Below are 19,711 nucleotides of genomic sequence, written 5' to 3'. Positions count from 1 at the left end.
GTGCGTGCGTATGTATTCACCCCCTTTGTTATGAAGCCCCTAAATAAGATCTGGTACAACTAATTACATGTTAACATTAGAAGCCTACTCCCTAAGTTTGTTTTACTCACTGCTTTAGCACACTCTGCTAACCTGGATGTCTTAGCCGTGTCTGAATCCTGGCTTAGGAAAACCACCAAAAACCTTGAAATCACCATTGCTAACTATAACATTTTCCGCCAATATAGAACTGCCAAAGGGGGAGGTGTTGCAATCTACTGCAAAGATAGCCGGCAGAGTTCTCTATTACTATTCAAGTCTGTACCCAAACAATTCGAGCTTCTACTTCTAAAAATTCACCTTTCCAGAAACAAGTCTCTCACTGTTGCCGCTTGCTATAGACCTCCCTCTTCCCCCAGCTGAGACCTCGATACCATATGTGAATTGATTGCCCCCCATCTAATCTTCTGAGCATGTGCTACTATGTGACCTAAACTGGGACATGTTTAACACCCCGGCCATCCTACAATCCAAGATTGATGCCCTCAATCTCACACACATTATCAATGAACCTACCAGGTACAACTCCAAATCCGTAAACACGGGCACCCTCATAGATGTCATAGTATCTAACACGCCATCCAAATACACCTCTGCTGTTTTCAATCAAGATCTCAGCGATCACTGCCTCATTGCCTGCATCTGTAATGGGTCTGCGACCAAACGACCACCCCTCATCACTGTCAAACGCTCCCTAAAACACTTCTGCGAGCAGGCCTTTCTAATTGACCTGGTCGGGGTATTGACCTGGCCGGGGTATCCTGGAATGACATTGACCTCATCCCGTCAGTAGATGATGCCTGGCTATTCTTTCAAAGTGCCTTCCTCATCATCTTAAATAAGAATGCCCCATTCAAAAAATGTAGAACTAGGAATAAATATAGTCCTTGGTTCACTACAGACATGTCTGCCCTTGACCAGCATAAAACATCCTGTGGCGTTCTGCATTAGCATCGAAAGGCCCCCGTGATATGCAACTTTTCAGGGAAGTTAGGAACAAATATACACAGGCAGTTAGGAAAGCTAAGGCTAGCTTTTTCTTTTTTTGCTTTCTTTTTTTACATTTTTTTCTCCCCAATTTTCGTGGTATCCAATTGTTTTAGTAGCTACTATCTTGTCTCATCGCTACAACTCCCGTACGGGCTCGGGAGAGATGAAGGTTGAAAGTCATGCATCCTCCGATACACAACCCAACCAGCAGTACTGCTTCTTAACACAGCGCGCATCCAACCCGGCGGGCCAGCCGCACCAATGTGTCGGAGGGTACACCGTGCACCTGGCAACCTCGGTTAGCGCGCACTGCGCCTGGCCCGCCACAGGAGTCCCTGGTGCGCGATGAGACAAGGACATCCCTACCGACCAAGCCCTCCCTAACCCGGACGATGATAGGCCAATTGTGCGTCGCCCCATGGACCTCCCGGTCGCGGCCGGTTACAACAGAGCCTGGGCGCCACCCGGGAGGCCGCAAGGCTAGCTTTTTCAAACAGAAATTTGCATCCTGTAGTACTAACTCCAAAAAGTTCTGGGACACTGTAAAGTCCATAGAGAATAAGAGCACCTCCTCCCAGCTGTCCACTGCTCTGAGGCTAGGAAACACTGTCACCACCGATAAATCCACTATAATTGAGAATTTCAAAAAGCATTTCTCTACGGCTGGCCAAGCTTTTCACCTGGCTACCCCTACCCAGCAACCCGCCAAAGCCCCCACCATTTCTCCTTTACCTAAATCCAGATAGCTGATGTTCTGAAAGAGCTGCAAAATCTGGACCCCTACAAATCAGCCGGGCAAGACGGTCTGGACCCTCTCTTTCTAAAATGATCTGCCGAAATTGTTGCAACCCCTATTTACTAGCCTGTTCAACCTCTCTTTCGTATCGTCTGAGATTCCCAACGATTGGAAAGCTGCCGCGGTCACCCCCCTCTTTAAAGGTGGTGACACTCTAGATCCAAACTGCTATAGACCTATATCTATCCTACCCTGTCTTTCTAAGGTCTTCGAAAGCCAAGTTAACAAACAGATTACTGACCATTTCGAATCCCACCGTACCTTCTCCACTATGCAATCTGGTTTCAGAGCTGGTCATGGGTACACCTCAGCCACGCTCAAAGTCCTAAACAACATCATAACTGCCATTGATAAGAGACATTACTGTGCAGCCATATTCATCGACCTGGCCAAGGCTTTCGACTCGGTCAATCACCACATTCTAATTGGCAGACTCGACAGCCTTGGTTTCTCAAATAATTGCCTCGCCTGGTTTACCAACTACTCTGATAGAGTTCAGTGTGTCAAATCGTAGGGCCTGTTGTCCGGACCTCTGGCAGTCTCTATGGGGGTGGCACAGACTTCAATCCTCGGGCTCTGTATACATCAATGATGTTCCTCTTACTGCTGGTGATTCTCTGGTACACCTCTACGCAGACGACACCATTCTGTATACTTCTGGCCCCTCTTTGGACACTGTGTTAACTAACCTCCAGACGAGCTTCAATGCCATACAACTCTCCTTCCGTGGCCTCCAACTGCTCTTAAACACAGGGAAAACTAAATGCATGCTATTCAACCAATCCCTGCCCGCACCTGCTCGCCCGTCCAGCATCACTACTCTGGACGGCTCTGACTTATAATACGTGGACAACTACAAATACCTAGGTGTCTGGTTAGACTGTAAACTCTCCTTCCAGACTCACATTAAGCATCACCAATCCAAAATTAAATCTAGAATTGGCTTCCTATAATCCCAACAAAGCATCCTTCACTCATGCTGCCAAACATACCCTCGTAAAACTGACCATCCTACCAATCCTCGACTTCGGTGATGTCATCTATAAAATAGCCTCCAACACTCTACTCAACAAACTGGACGCAGTCTATCACAGTGCCATCCGTTTTGTCACCAAAGCCCCATACACTACCCACCATTGCGACCTGTATGCTCTCATTGGTTGGCCCTCACTTCATACTCGTCGCCAAACCCACTGGCTACAGGTTATCTACAAGTCTCTGCTAGTTAAAGCCCCACCTTATCTCAGCTCACTGGTCACCATAGCAGCAACCACTCGTAGCACGCGCTCCAGCAGGTATATCTCACTGGTCACCCCCAAAGCAAATTCCTCATTTGGTCGTCTTTCCTTCCAGTTCTCTGCTGCCAATGACTGGAACGAATTGCAAAAATCTCTGAAGTTGGAGACTCATATCTCATTCACTAGCTGTCAGAGCAGCTCACATATCACTGCACCTGTACATAGCCCATCTGTAAACAGCCCATCCACCTACCTACCTCATCCCCATATAGTATTTATTTATGTATCTTGCTCCTTTGCACCCCAGTATCTCTACTTGCACATTCATTTTCTGCACATCTACCATTCCAGTGTTTCAATTGCTATATTGTAATTACTTCGCCACCATGGCCTATTTATTACCTCATTTGCACTCACTGTACATAGACATTTTGTTTTATTTTCTTCTGCTCTATTATTGACTATGTTTTGTTTATTCCATGTGTAACTGTGTTGTTGTATGTATCGAATTGCTATGCTTTATCTTGGCCAGGTCGCAGTTGCAAATGAGAACTTGTTCTCAACTAGCCTACCTGGTTAAATAAAGGTAAAATAAAATAAATAAATAAAATTACCTTCAGAAGTCACATCATTAGTTAAATAAAGTCAACCTGTGTGCAATCTAAGTCTCACATGATCTCAGTATACATATACAGTGGGGAGAACAAGTATTTGATACACTGCCGATTTTGCAGGTTTTCCTACGTATGATCTCTGTAATTGCAAACAAAGGTTTCTGTACCAAATATTAAGTTCTGCTTTTCTGATGTATCAAATACTTATGTCATGCAATAAAATGCTAATTAATTACTTAAAAATCATACAATGTGATTTTCTGGATTTTAGTTTTAGATTCCGTCTCTCACAGTTGAAGTGTACTACCTATGATAGAAATTACAGACCTCTACATGCTTTGTAAGTAGGAAAACCTGCAAAATCGGCAGTGTATCAAATACTTGTTCTCCCCACTGTACACTTGTTCTGAAAGGCCCCAGAGTCTGCAACACCACCAAGCAAACGGCACCATGAAGACCAAGGAGCTCTCCAAACAGGTCAGGGACAAAGTTCTGGAGAAGTACAGATCAGGGTTGGGTTATAAAAAAATATCCGAAACTTTGAACATCACACAGAGCACCATTAGGTCCATTACTTAAAAATGGAAAGAATATGGCACCAGAACAAACCTGCAAAGAGAGGGCCGCACACCAAAATTCAGGGACCAGGCAAGGATGGCATTAAATCAGAGAGGCAACAAAGAGACCAAAGATAACCCTGAAGCTCCACAGCGGAGATTTGAGTATCTGTCCAAAGGACCACTTTCAGCCGTACACTCCACAGAGCTGAGCTTTACAGAAGAGTGGCCAGAAAAAAAGCCATTGCTTAAAGAGAAAAATAAGCAAACACGTTTGGTGTTCGCCAAAAAGCATGTGGGAGACTCCCCAAACATATGGAAGAAGGTACTCTTGTCAGATGAGACTAAGATTGAGCTTTTTGGAAAAAGCTATGCCTGGCATAAACTCAACACCTCTCATCACCCCGAGAACAACTTCACCACAGTGAAGCATGGTGGTGGCAGCATCATACTGTGGGGATGTTTTTCATCGTCAGGGACTGAGAAACTGGTCAGAAGGAATGATGGATGAAACCTGTTTCAGTCTTCCAGAGATTTTAGACTGGGACGGAGGTTCACTTTCCAGCAGGACAATGACCCTAAGCATACTGGTAAAGCAACACTTGAGTGGTTTAAGGGGAAACATTTAAATGTTTTGGAATGGCCTAGTCAAAGCCCAGACCTCAATCCAATTGAGAATCTGTGGCATGACTTAAAGATTGCTGTACACCAGCAGAACCCATCCAACTTGAAGGAGCTGGAGCAATTTTGCCTTGAAGAATGGGCAACAATCCCAGTGACTAGATGTGCCAAGCTGATAGAGACACACCCCAATAGTTATGCACGCTCACATTTTCAGTTTTTTTTGTCTTATTTCTTGTTTTTTATATTTTGTATCTTCAAAGTGGTAGGCATGTTGTGTAAATCAAATGATACAAACCCCCCAAAATGTATTTTCATTCCAGGTAATAAGGCAAAAAAAAATGAAAAATGCCAAGGGGGTGAATACTTTCGCAAGCCACTGTATTAACCATTTCTGAGACTCACTTAGATTATTCATTTGATGATACATAGTAGCAATACAAGGATATAACATCTATAGAAGAGAAAGGAATGCTTATGGGGGAGGTGTTGCTGTACAGCCAGAAGAGGACTGGCTGCCCCTCAGAGCCTGGTTCCTCTCTAGGTTTCTTCCTAGGTTCCTGCCTTTCTAGGGAGTTTTTCCTGGACACTGTGCTTCTACATTTGCTGTGCTTCTACATTTTTAGGCTGGGTTTCTGTATGCACTTGTGACATTGGCTGATGTAAAAAAAGGGCTATATAAATACATTTGATTTGATTTAATTCAGAGCCATATCCCTGTAATGCTTAGAGAAGAACTTATGTCAATTGCTGTTGAAGTGTTGTGGTTGTCGGTTAACCTGGCACATCTAAAGCCTTTTCTACTTTCTTGGGCAAGTGAATATTGACTGGTTTTCATCAAGCTGTCCGCTCAAGAGGAAGCGTCTCACTGTAACCAGTGCCTGTAATCTGGTTCAGGTTATTAATCAACCTACCAGGGTGTTTAAAAACACTACAGGAACAAGATCATCCACGTCTTTACTAATACTGTAGAAGTTTTTTTTAAAGCTGTATCCGTACCCATTGGATGCAGTGATCGCAATATAGTGGCTATATCCAAGACAGCCAAAGTTCCAAAAGCTGGGTCTAAAATAGTGTATAACAGATCATACAAAACATTTTGTATGATGTTGAAATTTTTTGTTGGTCTGATGTGATTAATAAGGAGCATCCAGACGCTGCACTTGTGAAATGTATTAAATTGCTTCTTCCAATTATTATTAAACATGTACCAGGTAAAAAACTGACTGGTATAACTGTTAATAAGGCCCCAGCGATTGATGAGGAAGTTGAAAAACTGTACGGCTGAAAGAGATGGGGCAAAAGGAGAGGCTAATAGGTCTGGCTGCTCAACTGACTGGCTGACTTAATGCAAATTGAGAAATTATGTGACTAAACTCAACAAAAAGAAGAAAAAACTGTATTATGAAGCCAAGATCAATGACATAAAGAATGATGGAAAAAATATTTGGAGTACTTTAAATTGAATTACGGGCAGAAAGACAAATTCAAATCCATCTTTCATCGAATCAGATGGCTTATTCATCACAAAACCATTTGATGTTGCCAAATATTTTAATGATTACTTCATTGGCAAAGTGGGCAAACTTAGGCAGGAAATGGTCCTTCTGTAGCTCAGTTGGTAGAGCATGGTGCTTGTAACGCCAGGGTAGTGGGTTCGATTCCCGGGACCACCCATACGTAGAATGTATGCACACATGACTGTAAGTCGCTTTGGATAAAAGCGTCTGCTAAATGGCATATATTATTATTATATATTATTATATTAAATGCCAACAACGAAGAGTGAGCTATCGTACTCATGCATAAAAAAAACTAATAATGAAAGAAAACATTGCAAGATTGAATTTTGTAAAGTTAGTGTGGGAGAGGTGGAAAAATTATTGTTATCGAACAATAATAACGAACCTCTTGACATTGGCAACTTAGATTGAAAGCTACGGTAGGGGACTATAGCCATCTGTCAAATCTTTAATCTGAGCCTAGAGGAAAGTCTTTGTCCTCAGGCCTGGAGGGAAGCCAAAGTCATTCCGCTACCCAAGAGTGATAAAGCGGGCTTTACTGGTTCTAAACGCAGACCTATCAGCTTGCTGCCAGCTCTTTGCAAACTGTTGGAAAAAATTGTGTTTTACCAAATACAATGCTACTTCTCGGTAAACAAATTAACAACAGGCTTTCAGCATGCTTATAGAAAAGGGCACTCAACATATACTGTAATGACACAAATGACTGATGATTGGTTGAAAGAAATGTATAATTTGATAATAAATAGATTGTGGGAGCTGCTCTTAGATTCAGTGCAGCCTTTGATATTGTTGACCATAACCTGTTGTTGAGTTTCAACCTCTGCCACATCATGGATTCAGAGATATCTATCTAATAGGTCTCAGAGGGGTTTATTTAATGGAAGCTTCTCTAATGTCAAACACGTCAAGTGTGGTGTTACCCCAGGGCAGCTCTCTAGGCCTTCTACTATGTTCTATTTTTATCAATGACCTGCCACCGGCATTAAACAAAGTATGTGTGTCAATGTATGCTGATGATTGAACCATATACAGTGCATTCGGAAAGTATTCAGACCCCTTGTCTTTTTCTACATTTTGTTATGTTACAACCTTATTCTGAAATTGACTAAATTATATTTTTCACCCTCAATCCACACACAATATCCCATAAATACCAAGCAAAAACTGTGTTTTAGAATTTTTTTTCAAATGTATAAAAATAAATATCATATTTACATAAGTATTCAGACCCTTTACTCAGTACTTTGTTGAAGCACCTTTGGCAACGATTACAGTCTCGAGTCTTCTTGGGTATGACACTAAATGCTTGGATCACTTGTATTTGGCTAGTTTATCCTATTCTGCAGATCCTCTCAAGCTCAGGTTGGATGGGGAGTGTCGTTGCACAGCTATTTTCAGGTCTCTCCAGAGATGTTCGATCGATTTCAAGTCCGGGCTCTGGCTAGGCCACTCAAGGACATTTAGAGACTTCTCCCGAAGCCACTCCTGTGTTTTGGCTGTGTACTTAGGGTTTTTGTCCTGTTGGAAGGTGAACCTTCGCTCCAGTCTGAGGTCCTGAGCACTCTGGAGAAGGTTTTCATCAAGGATCAGTACTTTGCTCCTTTCATCTTTCCCTCGATCCTGACTAGTCTCCCAGTCCCTGCCGCTGAAAAACATCCCCACAGCATGATGCTGCCACCACCATGCTTCACCGTAGGGATGGTGCCAAGTTTCCTCCAGATGTGACACTTGGCATTCAGGCCAAAGAGTTCAATCTTGGTTTCATCAGACCAGAGAATCTTGTTTCTCATGGTCTGGGTGTCATTTGGGTGCCTTTGGGCAAACTCCAAGCCGGCTGTCATGTGCCTTTTACTGAGGTGTGGCTTCAGTCTGGCACTCTAGCAAATCAAATCAAATCAAATTTGATTTGTCACATACACATGGTTAGCAGATGGTAATGCGAGTGTAGCGAAATGCTTGTGCTTCTAGTTCCGACAATGCAGTAATAACCAACAAGTAATCTAACTAACAATTCCAAAACTACTGTCTTATACACAGTGTAAGGGGATAAAGAATATGTACATAAGGATATATGAATGAGTGATGGTACAGGGCAGCATACAGTAGATGGTATCGAGTACAGTATATACATATGAGATGAGTATGTAGACAAAGTAAACAAAGTGGCATAGTTAAAGTGGCTAGTGATACATGTATTACATAAGGATGCAGTCGATGATATAGAGTACAGTATATACGTATGCATATGAGATGAATAATGTAGGGTAAGTAACATTATATAAGGTAGCAATGTTTACATCATTACCCATCAATTCCCATTATTAAAGTGGCTGGAGTTGGGTCAGTGTCAATGTCAGTGTGTTGGCAGCAGCCACTCAATGTTAGTGGTGGCTGTTTAACAGTCTGATGGCCTTGAGATAGGAGCTGTTTTTCAGTCTCTCGGTCCCAGCTTTGATGCACCTGTACTGACCTCGCCTTCTGGATGATAGCGGGGTGAACAGGCGGTGGCTCGGATGGTTGATGTCCTTGATGATCTTTATGGCCTTCCTATAACATCGGGTGGTGTAGGTGTCCTGGAGGGCAGGTAGTTTGCCCCCGGTGACGCGTTGTGCAGACCTCACTACCCTCTGGAGAGACTTACGGTTGAGGGCGGAGCAGTTGCCGTACCAGGCGGTGATACAGCCCTCCAGGATGCTCTCGATTGTGCATCTGTAGAAGTTTGTGAGTGCTTTTGGTGACAAGCCAAATTTCTCCAGCCTCCTGAGGTTGAAGAGGCGCTGCTGCGCCTTCTTCACGACGCTGTCTGTGTGAGTGGACCAATTCAGATTGTCTGTGATGTGTATGCCGAGGAACTTAAAACTTGCTACCCTCTCCACTACTGTTCCATCGATGTGGATAGGGGGGTGTTCCCTCTGCTGTTTCCTGAAGTCCACAATCATCTCCTTAGTTTTGTTGACGTTGACGTGTGAGGTTATTTTCCTGACACCACACTCCGAGGGCCCTCACCTCCTCCCTGTAGGCCGTCACGTCGTTGTTGGTAATCAAGCCTACCACTGTTGTGTCATCTGCAAACTTGATGATTGAGTTGGAGGCATGCGTGGCCACGCAGTTGTGGGTGAACAGGGAGTACAGGAGAGGGCTCAGAACGCACCCTTGTGGGGCCCCCGTGTTGAGGATCAGCGGGGAGGAGATGTTGTTGCCTACCGTCACCACCTGGGGGCGGCCCGTCAGGAAGTCCAGTACCCAGTTGCACAGGGCGGGGTCGAGACCCAGGGTCTCGAACTTGATGACGAGCTTGGAGGATACTATGGTGTTGAATGCCGAGCTGTAGTCGATGAACAGCATTCTCACATAGGTATTCCTCTTGTCCAGATGGGTTAGGGCAGTGTGCAGTGTGGTTGAGATTGCATCGTCTGTGGACATATTTGGGCGGTAAGCAAATTGGAGTGGGTCTAGGGTGTCAGGTAGGGTGGAGGTGATATGGTCCTTGACTAGTCTCTCAAAGCACTTCATGATGACGGAAGTGAGTGCTACGGGGCGGTAGTCGTTTAGCTCAGTTACCTTAGCTTTCTTGGGAACAGGAACAATGGTGGCCCTCTTGAAGCATGTGGGAACAGCAGACTGGTATAGGGATTGATTGAATATGTCCGTAAACACACCGGCCAGCTGGTCTGCATATTATAACATTTTCACTACCTGTACTTGCTTCCCGATTCCCAGCCTACACGTCACAGAAAACAATAATTCAATCCATTTTAGAATAAGGCTAAAGTCAAGGGGTCTGAATACTTTCCGAATGCACTGTATTAGCGATCGCACAATTTAATGTGCATCCCACCACCTACCGTGCGGGATGGAAACACGATTCCCAAAAAATGGAACAAACTACCAAATATGACCAAACTACCTAGAAAAAGGGGGTAAAATATATTTTTAAATATATAACCATTCATAATAATAATAATAATAATAAAAATAAAGCAGATCTGATCCCTACACAGGCTCAAGGGGAACCTGGGAGGGTCTTCCAACAGCAGTACCCCTGGCATGTCTTCAGATGTAAAATCCTTAAGTCTCAAAAACGTTTCTGCCGCAGCCACAATATTATGTGTAGTTTCTTAGACTTCTTTGATACTTGTGCCGTTCAGTTCATAACTGTGACAATGAACCCCACAAAATCCACTTTTTTTTAACACACAGGGTATCTTTTGACTGGCAGTAAACATTTACCCTTACAGGGCACTCCAGGAACTCGGAATCATGATCCCCACCACAATTGCAACACTGTTGTCCTTTTACAAACCGTTCTTCAGTAGACTCTGTCCATCTGCACATACTTGAAACATAGCTAAATCCTTTACAATTCTGACCTGCAATGGTTTGGGGACAAAAGCTCTTACAGCTTAAATTACATAACCAAGCTTCAAATGTGTAGGTATTTTCTCTTGAACAAAAAACAACAGGGCCGACGGACATTTTCTTTCTTTAACCAGCAGGTCAGATGCCTGGCACCAACCACACCAGGAATTATCTTCAGACATTCTACGTGAACATCTGTCGTCACTCCCGAGATTGAGATGACTTCGTTGACGGGTGCTCTATTCCGAAGTTCAAAACACAAAACTTCTGTTTTCTGTTTATTTTGAGGTTCGCTGCAATCTTCCTATATTCTTCATAAATACAATTAATCAAAATAAGACCGCTCCTAGTCACTCTGACAGACTCCACTTTTCCCAGCGCCTACTTCACCATTTGACACCTCAAACGGGCCTCTCACATATGCATTCTTACCCAACAAACGCATCCCAACAAGAAGCGATTCATTATCATTCATAAATTTATCAATTTCCTTTTTGTTCCAGTTTTCGATACTACTGTTGTCCATTCGGAACATTCGTCTTCACCAACTTTGTTCAACGTGCTGCTTGATTCGAACTCAGCATCCACTTCCGTTATCTTCCTTCATCCAAGGACAGCGACATTGATCTATCTCAATTTCTAAGTAGTCTATTTTCTTATTCACGATCGCCTGATCTATTCTACTGACCCGGTTGGACATGAGGGTCACCAGGAGGGATTAGCCAATGAAGTTGGAAGTCCCACCCAGTTGACTACATTAAAATGGTGCGGCCTTCTGGCCACTAGGGGGTCTCTATGGTCTCGTGTCCGTATAACCTTTCTCACAGAATAAGAAAGTGGGTTGGGTTTGTAGGCTTCTGTTGTGAATGCTAGTTTCAGTTAGCTAACTAGATAGTCAGTAAAGAAGCTAGCCAAGGCGGCTTAACTTTATTATTTTACAATGGTTCAGCTTCACTTTGCACGTGGATTACGTACTGGTATTTCGCAAACGTTTAGTATCCAATTTGTTGCCCTCCGACGTGGGTGGCCTGCTTCTCACGCGTGTAGAAGGCTGCCATTGAAGACCCAAGAGCAATTGTATCACACTGCCAAAAGGTCGGTTCTCAATGATGCGTCTAACAAGGTATTTGGCTTTATTCCTTTCTCTCAAATGTATCAGCTACTTCCATTCAATGAATATATGTCCTATCAGCCATTTTTCCATATGAAATGTCATGTTCGCTAGCTGACTAGCTAGTTATTGGCTCTGCGTTCGATAACTTATCAATTACAGCACTATGTCTGACTTCATGCTCTGCAGATTAGCCTGGTTGTACAGGCCAGTGCGTTAACTTTTAAAGTGCGTTAGGTATTCAATTAAAATCTACAACTCCTGTGCATAATTGAATGATGAAATATTATAACAATTTCTTCAAGACCTCATTCTAAAAGGTCATTCTTGAATGGAGGTTATTTTAAATGGATACATTCTATGTTATAAATTGTAGCAGACATTGAATGGAAATAAATACTTTACCATTTGTGTCCATCTCTGCCCAGGTACAGTTAGCCTCTATACAGCGGATGGACCGCAACTCGTCTACATCCACCACCTGCCACTCTGAAGAGGGGAAGCTGATCTATTCAGGGAGCCTCGGCAACGCTGTTCGAGGTATTACTTTATTATCATCTCATTATTACCATCATCGGTGATATCACTGCATAACTAAACATTAATTGCACCTTTTTAATAATACTGTATTTTCTGTCTGTTTGTTGCAGGTGTGAAGATGTTCTCCTACACCAGTAGCGGGGCCAGCCTTTGTGTGATGCCATACATCCTTCTGAAGACGGGCATCGGTGTTCAGAGTCTGGTGCTGAAAGGTGCCTTCTGCGGTGTCATCGGTTTCTTTACATTCCTGACTCCCATCCTCCTCCACATCATCACCAAAGGCTATGTGGTCCGCCTGTACCACAACCAGGACACTGACACATATACAGCTGTCACTTACAATGTCCTCCTGATGGAGAAAAAGACTGTGTTCCGTCAGAGTGAGGTCAAGATACCGAGTGTCAGCAAAATGTTAACCACATTCTATGCCGACAAGAAGTCTATGCTTGTGAACCCGATGCTGTTCCCACTTCCTCATGACTATAACCACCTCATGGGTTACGATAAGCCCTTTTCATTTGATACGGAAGACTTGGATGATAATCCAAATAAAAGTTAATCGATTTTGACAGATAATGCCAATGGCAGTCTAAACTGCTGAATGGTGTGTGTGTGTATGTGTACTACTAACTTAGTGTAGTCTCAATAGCATATTAAAGAGAACCATTGAAATGTTGGTGACTAGGAAGAGGTCATGCACAGATGTAGAGGAGTATTATGGTTTAAAAAAGGCTGATGGATAATGTCATTGCTGGAAAAGTACATTTTGCCTGACATGACTGTTTTGATTTTTTTTTGTGTTTTTCTGCTTCAAACAATGCCTCTCAGAAAAACACTGCCAGTTTTCTGATGGAAAAATGACAAGTTCCTACTTATGTTTTGAGCACTGTCTAGCAGTTTGTATATGGCATGAAAACAGGAGACCGGCAGTCAAACCATTGAGTATCTTTCAATTTCAGTTGCAATAATTATTATGATGTTTCAAATCCTGGGTATTGTTTTAAGTGTTTTGGCTGCTTATAGACAGAGATTGCTTTGCTTTTCAGAATGTATCAAAGCCTGGTATACTTGGCATGGTAGGACAGCACTTTCCATATACTTATCTCGTGTGACCAAATAGAGAAGAATGTACAACATTTTATAACATTTAGATAAATCTAGTAAGGTAATACCAGAACTATTAGGTGTCTGGAAGTTGTGTTTGCTATATTTAATCTGACACACTTTTACCAGGGTCAATGTATAAATCTTCTGACAATGTCACCCTGCAACAATGGAGTGACAATATTTGCAGTTACCTACTCTGATTTTATGTGAGAATTTAAGTTGATTTATTTTTCAATATACATTGTAAACACTTTCTAGTCTTGTTGCATTCATGACAGTTCAAACAGCCTTGGGCCTAACCCATAGCTAACACACTATCCTTTAGTTTAACTTCCAGTTGAGCCACATTGGTTTCCGGGTGTGTGTCTGGTATAGGAATTGGAAGTACATCGAATTTTCCGAGACAGATTACTTTTGCCGGAATCTGAAAATATGTAACATTCTCAAAGGAGGTATGTATCAGAAAACTAACATTTATATCGATCCTCTCGTCCAGCTTTTAGAAATTGTATGCTGTTTAATTTAACTTCTGGTTATTGCGTGTGAGATACTCCATACCTCTTTGCAGGATCCCTGCATGATACCGTTCCCTTTTATCTCAGGGCCCATGGTGGGTTCCCAAAAGTGAGTACTGTTCTTACTGTGGAAAACCACATTTTATGTATTGTAAAAAAATATAGTCGGGTCCAAAATTATTGGCACCCTTGATAACTCAAAGGCTGCAGGTAGCCTAGTGGTTAGAGTGTTGGACTACTAACTGGAAGGTTGCAAGATCAAATCCCTGAGCTGACTAGATTCAAATCTGTTCTGCCCTTGAATACGGCAGTTAACCCACTGTTCTTAGGTTGTCATTGAAAAAAATAATTTGTTCTTAACTGACTTGCCTAGTTAAATAAATACATTTAAAAAATGAAAGATGAGGAAAAAAGACTATAAAATATGACAAATACTGAGCAATATTTTATGCAACAAACAAAAAAGTACAATTATATTATTTTATACTAATACAATTGCTCAGAGAAATATTTGTTTTTTCCCAAAAATATAGGGGTCAAAACGATTGGCACCTCTGTTTTCAATATCATCTTCTGAGGATAACCGCACTGAGCCTTTTTCTAAAATATTTTATGAGATTGGACAACACATTGGGAGTGACCTTAGACCATTCCTTCAAACATTTTTTTTTTTCCAGATCCTTGATATCTTTCGCCTGTTCAATTCAAACCATAGGTTTTCAATGGGGTTCAACTCCCGAGACTGAGATGGCCATTGCAAAATGTTGATTTGTGATTTGTGGTTATTAACTTGCTGGAAGATCCACTTGTGGCCAAGTTTCAGACTCCTAGCAGAGGCAACCAGGTTTTTGGTAAAAATATTCTGGTACTGGGTAAAGTTAGTGACCTGTTGACTAGTGATGCACCGATATCTGATATTTTCCTTGCCGAAAAAAACAATACCCATATTTAAAATGTAGTGGCCTTTCAAGCATTCTAGTACAGTTAAATAGTTAACACACACACATGGATGCAGCGGTCTAAAGCACTGCATCTCAGTGCAAGAAGCATCATTACAGTCCCTGGTTTGAAGCCAGGATGTATCACATCCGGCCGTGATTGGGAGCCCCATAGGGACACCATATGTAACTCTGTGTTGTTGTCTGTGTCACACTGCTTTGCTTTATCTTGGCCAGGTAGCAGTTGCAAATTAGAACTTGTTCTCAGCTCTCTCTGTCCGTGGCCTCTCTTCCTCGGTGCGCAGTGTCACTGTCTGTTTCCATATTGACCAGCTGTGTATGCAACATTTCACGTAAACCCTGTTTCTTGTCTGCATCAAAGTAGCGGTCCATGGACCATTGGACCATTCTAGTTTGTTTTTGATGTGGACACCAAGGAACTTGAAGCTCTCAACCTGCTCCACTACAGCCCCGACGATGAGAATGGGAGCGTGCTCGGTCCTCCTTTTCCTGAAGTCCACAATCATCTCCTTAGTCTTGGTTACGTTGATGGATAGGTTGTTATTCTGGCACCACCCGGCCAGGTCTCTGACGACCTCCCTATAGGCTGTCTCGTCGTTGTCGGTGATCAGGCCTACCACTGTTGTGTCGTCTGCAAACTTAATGATGGTGTTGGACACCAAGGAACTTGGCCACGCAGTCGTGGGTGAACAGGGAGTACAGGAGGGGACTGAAAATGCACCCCTGAGGAGCTCCAGTGTTGAGGATCAGCGTGGCAGATGTGTTGCTACCTACCCTCACCACCTGGGGGCGGCCTGTAGGGAAGTCCAGGATCCAGTTGCAGAGGGAGGTGTTTAGTCCCAGGATCCTTAGCTTAGTGATGAGCTTTGAGGGCACTATGGTGTTGAACGCTGAGCTTTAGTCAATTAATAGCATTCTCACGTAGGTGTTCCTTTTGTCCAGGTGGGAAATGGCTGTCTGGAGTGCAATAGAGATTGCATCATCTGTTAATCTGTTTGGGTGGTATGCAAATTGGTTTCTGGAATAATGGTGTTGATGTGAGCCATTACCAGCCTTTCAAAGCACTTCATGGTTACGGACATGAGTGCTACGGGTCTGTAGTTATTTAGGCAGGTTGCCTTAGTGTTCTTGGGCACAGGGACTATGGTGCTCTGCTTGAAACATGTTGAAAATTTCAGTGAAGACACCTACCAGTTGGTCAGCACATGCCCGGAGCAATCGTCCTGGTAATCCACCTGGCCCCGCGGCCTTGTGAATGTTGTCCTGTTTAAAGGCCTTACTCACGTTGGCTACAGAGAGCGTGATCACACAGTCGTCCGGAAAAGCTGATGCTCTCATGCATGTCTTAGTGTTGCTTCCCTCGAAGCGAGCATAGAAGGGATTTAGCTCGTCTGGTAGGCTTGTGTCACTGGGCAGCTCTCGGCTGTGCTTCCCTTTGTAGTCTGTAATAGTTTACCAGCCCTGCCACATAAGACGAGTGTCGGAACCGGTGTAGTACGATTCAATCTTAGCCCTGTAGTGGCGCTTTGCCTGTTTGATGGTTCATCGGAGGGCATAGCAGGATTTCTTATAAGCTTCTGGGTTAGAGTCCCGCACTTGAAAGCTGCAGCTCTACCCTTTAGCTCAGTGCGAATATTGCCTGTAATCCATGGCTTTTGGTTGGGGTATGTACGTACAGTCACTGTGGGGACGTCCTCGATGCACTTATTGATAAAGCCAGTGACTGATGTGGTGTACTCCTCAATGCAATTGTAAGAATCCCGGAACATGTTCCAGTTTGTGACAGCAAAACAGTCCTGTAGTTTAGCATCTGCTTCATCTGACCACTTTTTATAGACCGAGTCACTGGTGCTTCCTGATTTCATTTTTGCTTGAAAGCAGGAATCAGGAGGATAGAATTGTTGTCAGATTTACCAAATGGAGGGTGAGGGAGGGCTTTGTATGCCTCTCTGTGTGTGGAGTACAGGTGATCTATGATTTTTTCCCTCTGGTTGCATATTTAACATGCTGATAGAAAATAGGTAAAACTGATTTAAGTTTCCCTGCATTAAAGTCCCCGGCCACTAGGAGCGCCACCCCTGGCTGAGCGGTTTCCTGTTTGCTTATTTCCTAATACAGCTGAGCACGGTCTTAGTGCCAATGACTGTCTGTGGTGGTTAATAAACAGCCACGAAAAGTATAGATGAAAGTTCTCTTGGCAAATAGTGGGGTCTACAGTTTATCATAAGATACTCTGCTTCAGGCGAGCAAAATCTAGAGAATTCCGTAGATTTCGTGCTGGTTGTTTCAGTGGTTGTTTACAAATATGCACAGACCGCCCCCCCCCCCCTCGTCAAGGTGCAGCGTGGTACGTGTCCATATTTATTCAAATGAACACGGGAATAACAAAGAGAAACAACCGAAAACAGTTCTGGCTGGTGAAGACACACAACAGAAAACAATCACCCATGAAACACAATAGAAAACAGGCTACCTAAATATGGTTCTCAATCAGGGACAACGATTGACAGCTACCTCTGATTGAGAACCATACCAGGCCAAACACAGAAATAGCTAATCATATAAAAATTAACATAGACAAACCACCCAACTCACGCCCTGACCATACTAAAACAATGAAATAATAAAATAACTAAGGTCAGAACGTGACACCCGCTCTGTGTACTCTGTACCTGTGTCTCTTTCTCTTGCAAATAACGGGGATGTCGGCCTTGTCGGGTGTTCGCAGTATATCCTGTGCTTCCTGCTTGTTGAAGAAAAAAATCTTACTCTAATCCGAGGTGAGTGTTCGCTGTCCTGATATCCAGAAGCTCCTTTTTGCAGTAAAATATGGTGGCAGAAACATTATTTAAAGTAGGTATTGGGTTATTTTCTGCGTATGCATCTTTCTTTCGACGCAAAACCCACCACTGTGTTTTCAAGTCATCTGACGATAACACTGGTTTTAATCCAAGTGCAAATACCATTTAGCATACTACAAGTGTTTGCATTTGTTGGTTGATATGAAAATAGAAAATAGAGCTCTTTGGCCATGCACACCAGTGGTGGGTTTTGGCTCAAAACATAGATGCATATGCAGAAAATATCCCCATAAAATATCATAATTAAATGAAAATGCATATAATATAGATCAGTATTTGTGTTATTTATTTTATACAGTATTTTTTTTTCATCTTTGTCAAGGGTGCCAATAATTTTTTACCTGATTGTACATATTTTCTCAGACACAAATAGCTTTGCCTCCATGGTTAGTCATCCTCCCACGGTACACCTCCCTGTGAAGGGTTTCTGCGACATGTCATTAATAAGGATCTGACTTATTGTGTTGTCCCATTATCATCATTACAGGGGAATTATGAGGTCTTCTTCGAACTGTGGAATTTAGACAACACCCGATCTGTGAAAAACTTGAAAGTCAACATCACAGCTGAAGTGAAAGAAGGGGGATGCATGTTAGTGGACATTCTCATCATTTTGTTAGAGTAGTGTAAAATAGGTATAGTTAGGTTTGCATTCAGCTAAGCTTTTTAAATACTACTTCATTACGATGTATGCTATTCCTGATCAGACATAACTAAGACAAAGTAACTCAAGCGTTCAAAGGTTCTAATTTGGCAAATCCAACCTAACATGCCAACAAACGTCATATACTGTACTTGTGTCAGAATATTGAGTCACAAATGTTTGTGATGACTAAATCCACTAGGGTGCACTGTAAGTCCAGTAAAAGGAGTGAAAATGGAAACAAGCCAGTGTGGTGTCCCATACTCATGAAACAAATGACAAAATATCTTATAGGACTATGTAGCTATGGAATTAGTCATTCAGGAAATGTCATCTTGTTAATAAAAAAATGCCTTCAGAAAGTATTCATATCCCTTTTTCTCACACATCTACACACAATACCCCATAATGACAAAGTGAAAACATGTTTTTAGACATTTTTGCAAATTTATTGAAAATGAAATACAGAAATGTCAAATTTACGTAAGTATTCACGACCCTGAGTCAGTACATGTTAGAATCACATTTGGCAGCGATTACAGCTGTGAGTCTTTCTGGGTAAGTCTCTATGCTTTGCACACCTGGATTGTACAATATTTGCACATTATTCTTAAAACATTTCTTCGAGCTCTGTCAAGTTGGTTGTTGATTTGCTAAACAGACATTTTCAAGTCTTGCCATAGATTTTCAAACTGATTTAAGTCAAAATTGTAACTAAGCTACTAACTAAGCTACTCAGGAACATTCAATGTTGTCTTTGTCATGTTTTGTCTTATATTGTCTTGTCATTTTGCTTTTCCTTCTGTTCGTTTTCCCCCTGCTGGTCTTTTTAGGTTCGTTCCCCTTTTTCTCTCTCCCTCCCTCTCTCTCTCTTCTCTCTATCGTTCCGTTCCTGCTCCCAGCTGTTCCTATTCCCCTAATCAATCATTTAGTCTTCCCACACCTGTTCCCTATCTTTTCCCCTGATTAGAGTCCCTATTTCTCCCCTTGTTTTCCGTTTCTGCCCTGTCGGATCCTTGTATATTGTTCACCGTGCTGTGTCTTTGTATCGCCCTGTCGTGTCGTGTTTCCCTCAGATGCTGCGTGGTGAGCAGGTGTCTGAGTCTGCTACGGTCAAGTGCCTTCCCGAGGCAACCTGCAGTTTATTATCGAGTCTCCAGTCAGTTCTCGTGATTACGAGTGGAATTGTTTTTTATGCTTTATTTACCGCTCCAATTTGTCTAGGAGTATTGCTA

The 19,711-nt window shown here is 42.6% G+C and overlaps 1 protein-coding gene across 1 annotated transcript; it reads left to right on the top strand.

Annotated features, from left to right (window-relative positions):
• The first annotated feature begins 11,539 nt into the window (after positions 1-11,539).
• Positions 11,540-13,751, top strand: tmem70 (transmembrane protein 70). The gene is made up of 3 exons (XM_046358056.1): positions 11,540-11,863; positions 12,280-12,391; positions 12,502-13,751. The coding sequence occupies exons 1-3, from the start codon at positions 11,681-11,683 to the stop codon at positions 12,948-12,950; spliced, it is 744 nt and encodes a 247-aa protein (XP_046214012.1). The 5' UTR covers positions 11,540-11,680; the 3' UTR covers positions 12,951-13,751.
• The last annotated feature ends 5,960 nt before the right edge of the window (positions 13,752-19,711 follow it).

Source organism: Oncorhynchus gorbuscha, linkage group LG08, assembly GCF_021184085.1.
Source record: "Oncorhynchus gorbuscha isolate QuinsamMale2020 ecotype Even-year linkage group LG08, OgorEven_v1.0, whole genome shotgun sequence".
NCBI classification, from domain to species: Eukaryota; Metazoa; Chordata; class Actinopteri; order Salmoniformes; family Salmonidae; genus Oncorhynchus; species Oncorhynchus gorbuscha.
The sequence above is the reverse complement of the archived record's forward strand: the minus strand, read 5'-3'. Positions and strand labels throughout refer to the sequence as shown.

Coding starts and splice junctions, on each gene's coding strand:
- tmem70 (XM_046358056.1), top strand. CDS start 11,681: ATGGTTCAGCTTCACTTTGCACGTGGATTACGTACTGGTATTTCGCAA. Junction 11,864..12,279: donor TCAATGATGCGTCTAACAAG/GTATTTGGCTTT, acceptor ATCTCTGCCCAG/GTACAGTTAGCCTCTATACA. Junction 12,392..12,501: donor CCTCGGCAACGCTGTTCGAG/GTATTACTTTAT, acceptor TGTTTGTTGCAG/GTGTGAAGATGTTCTCCTAC.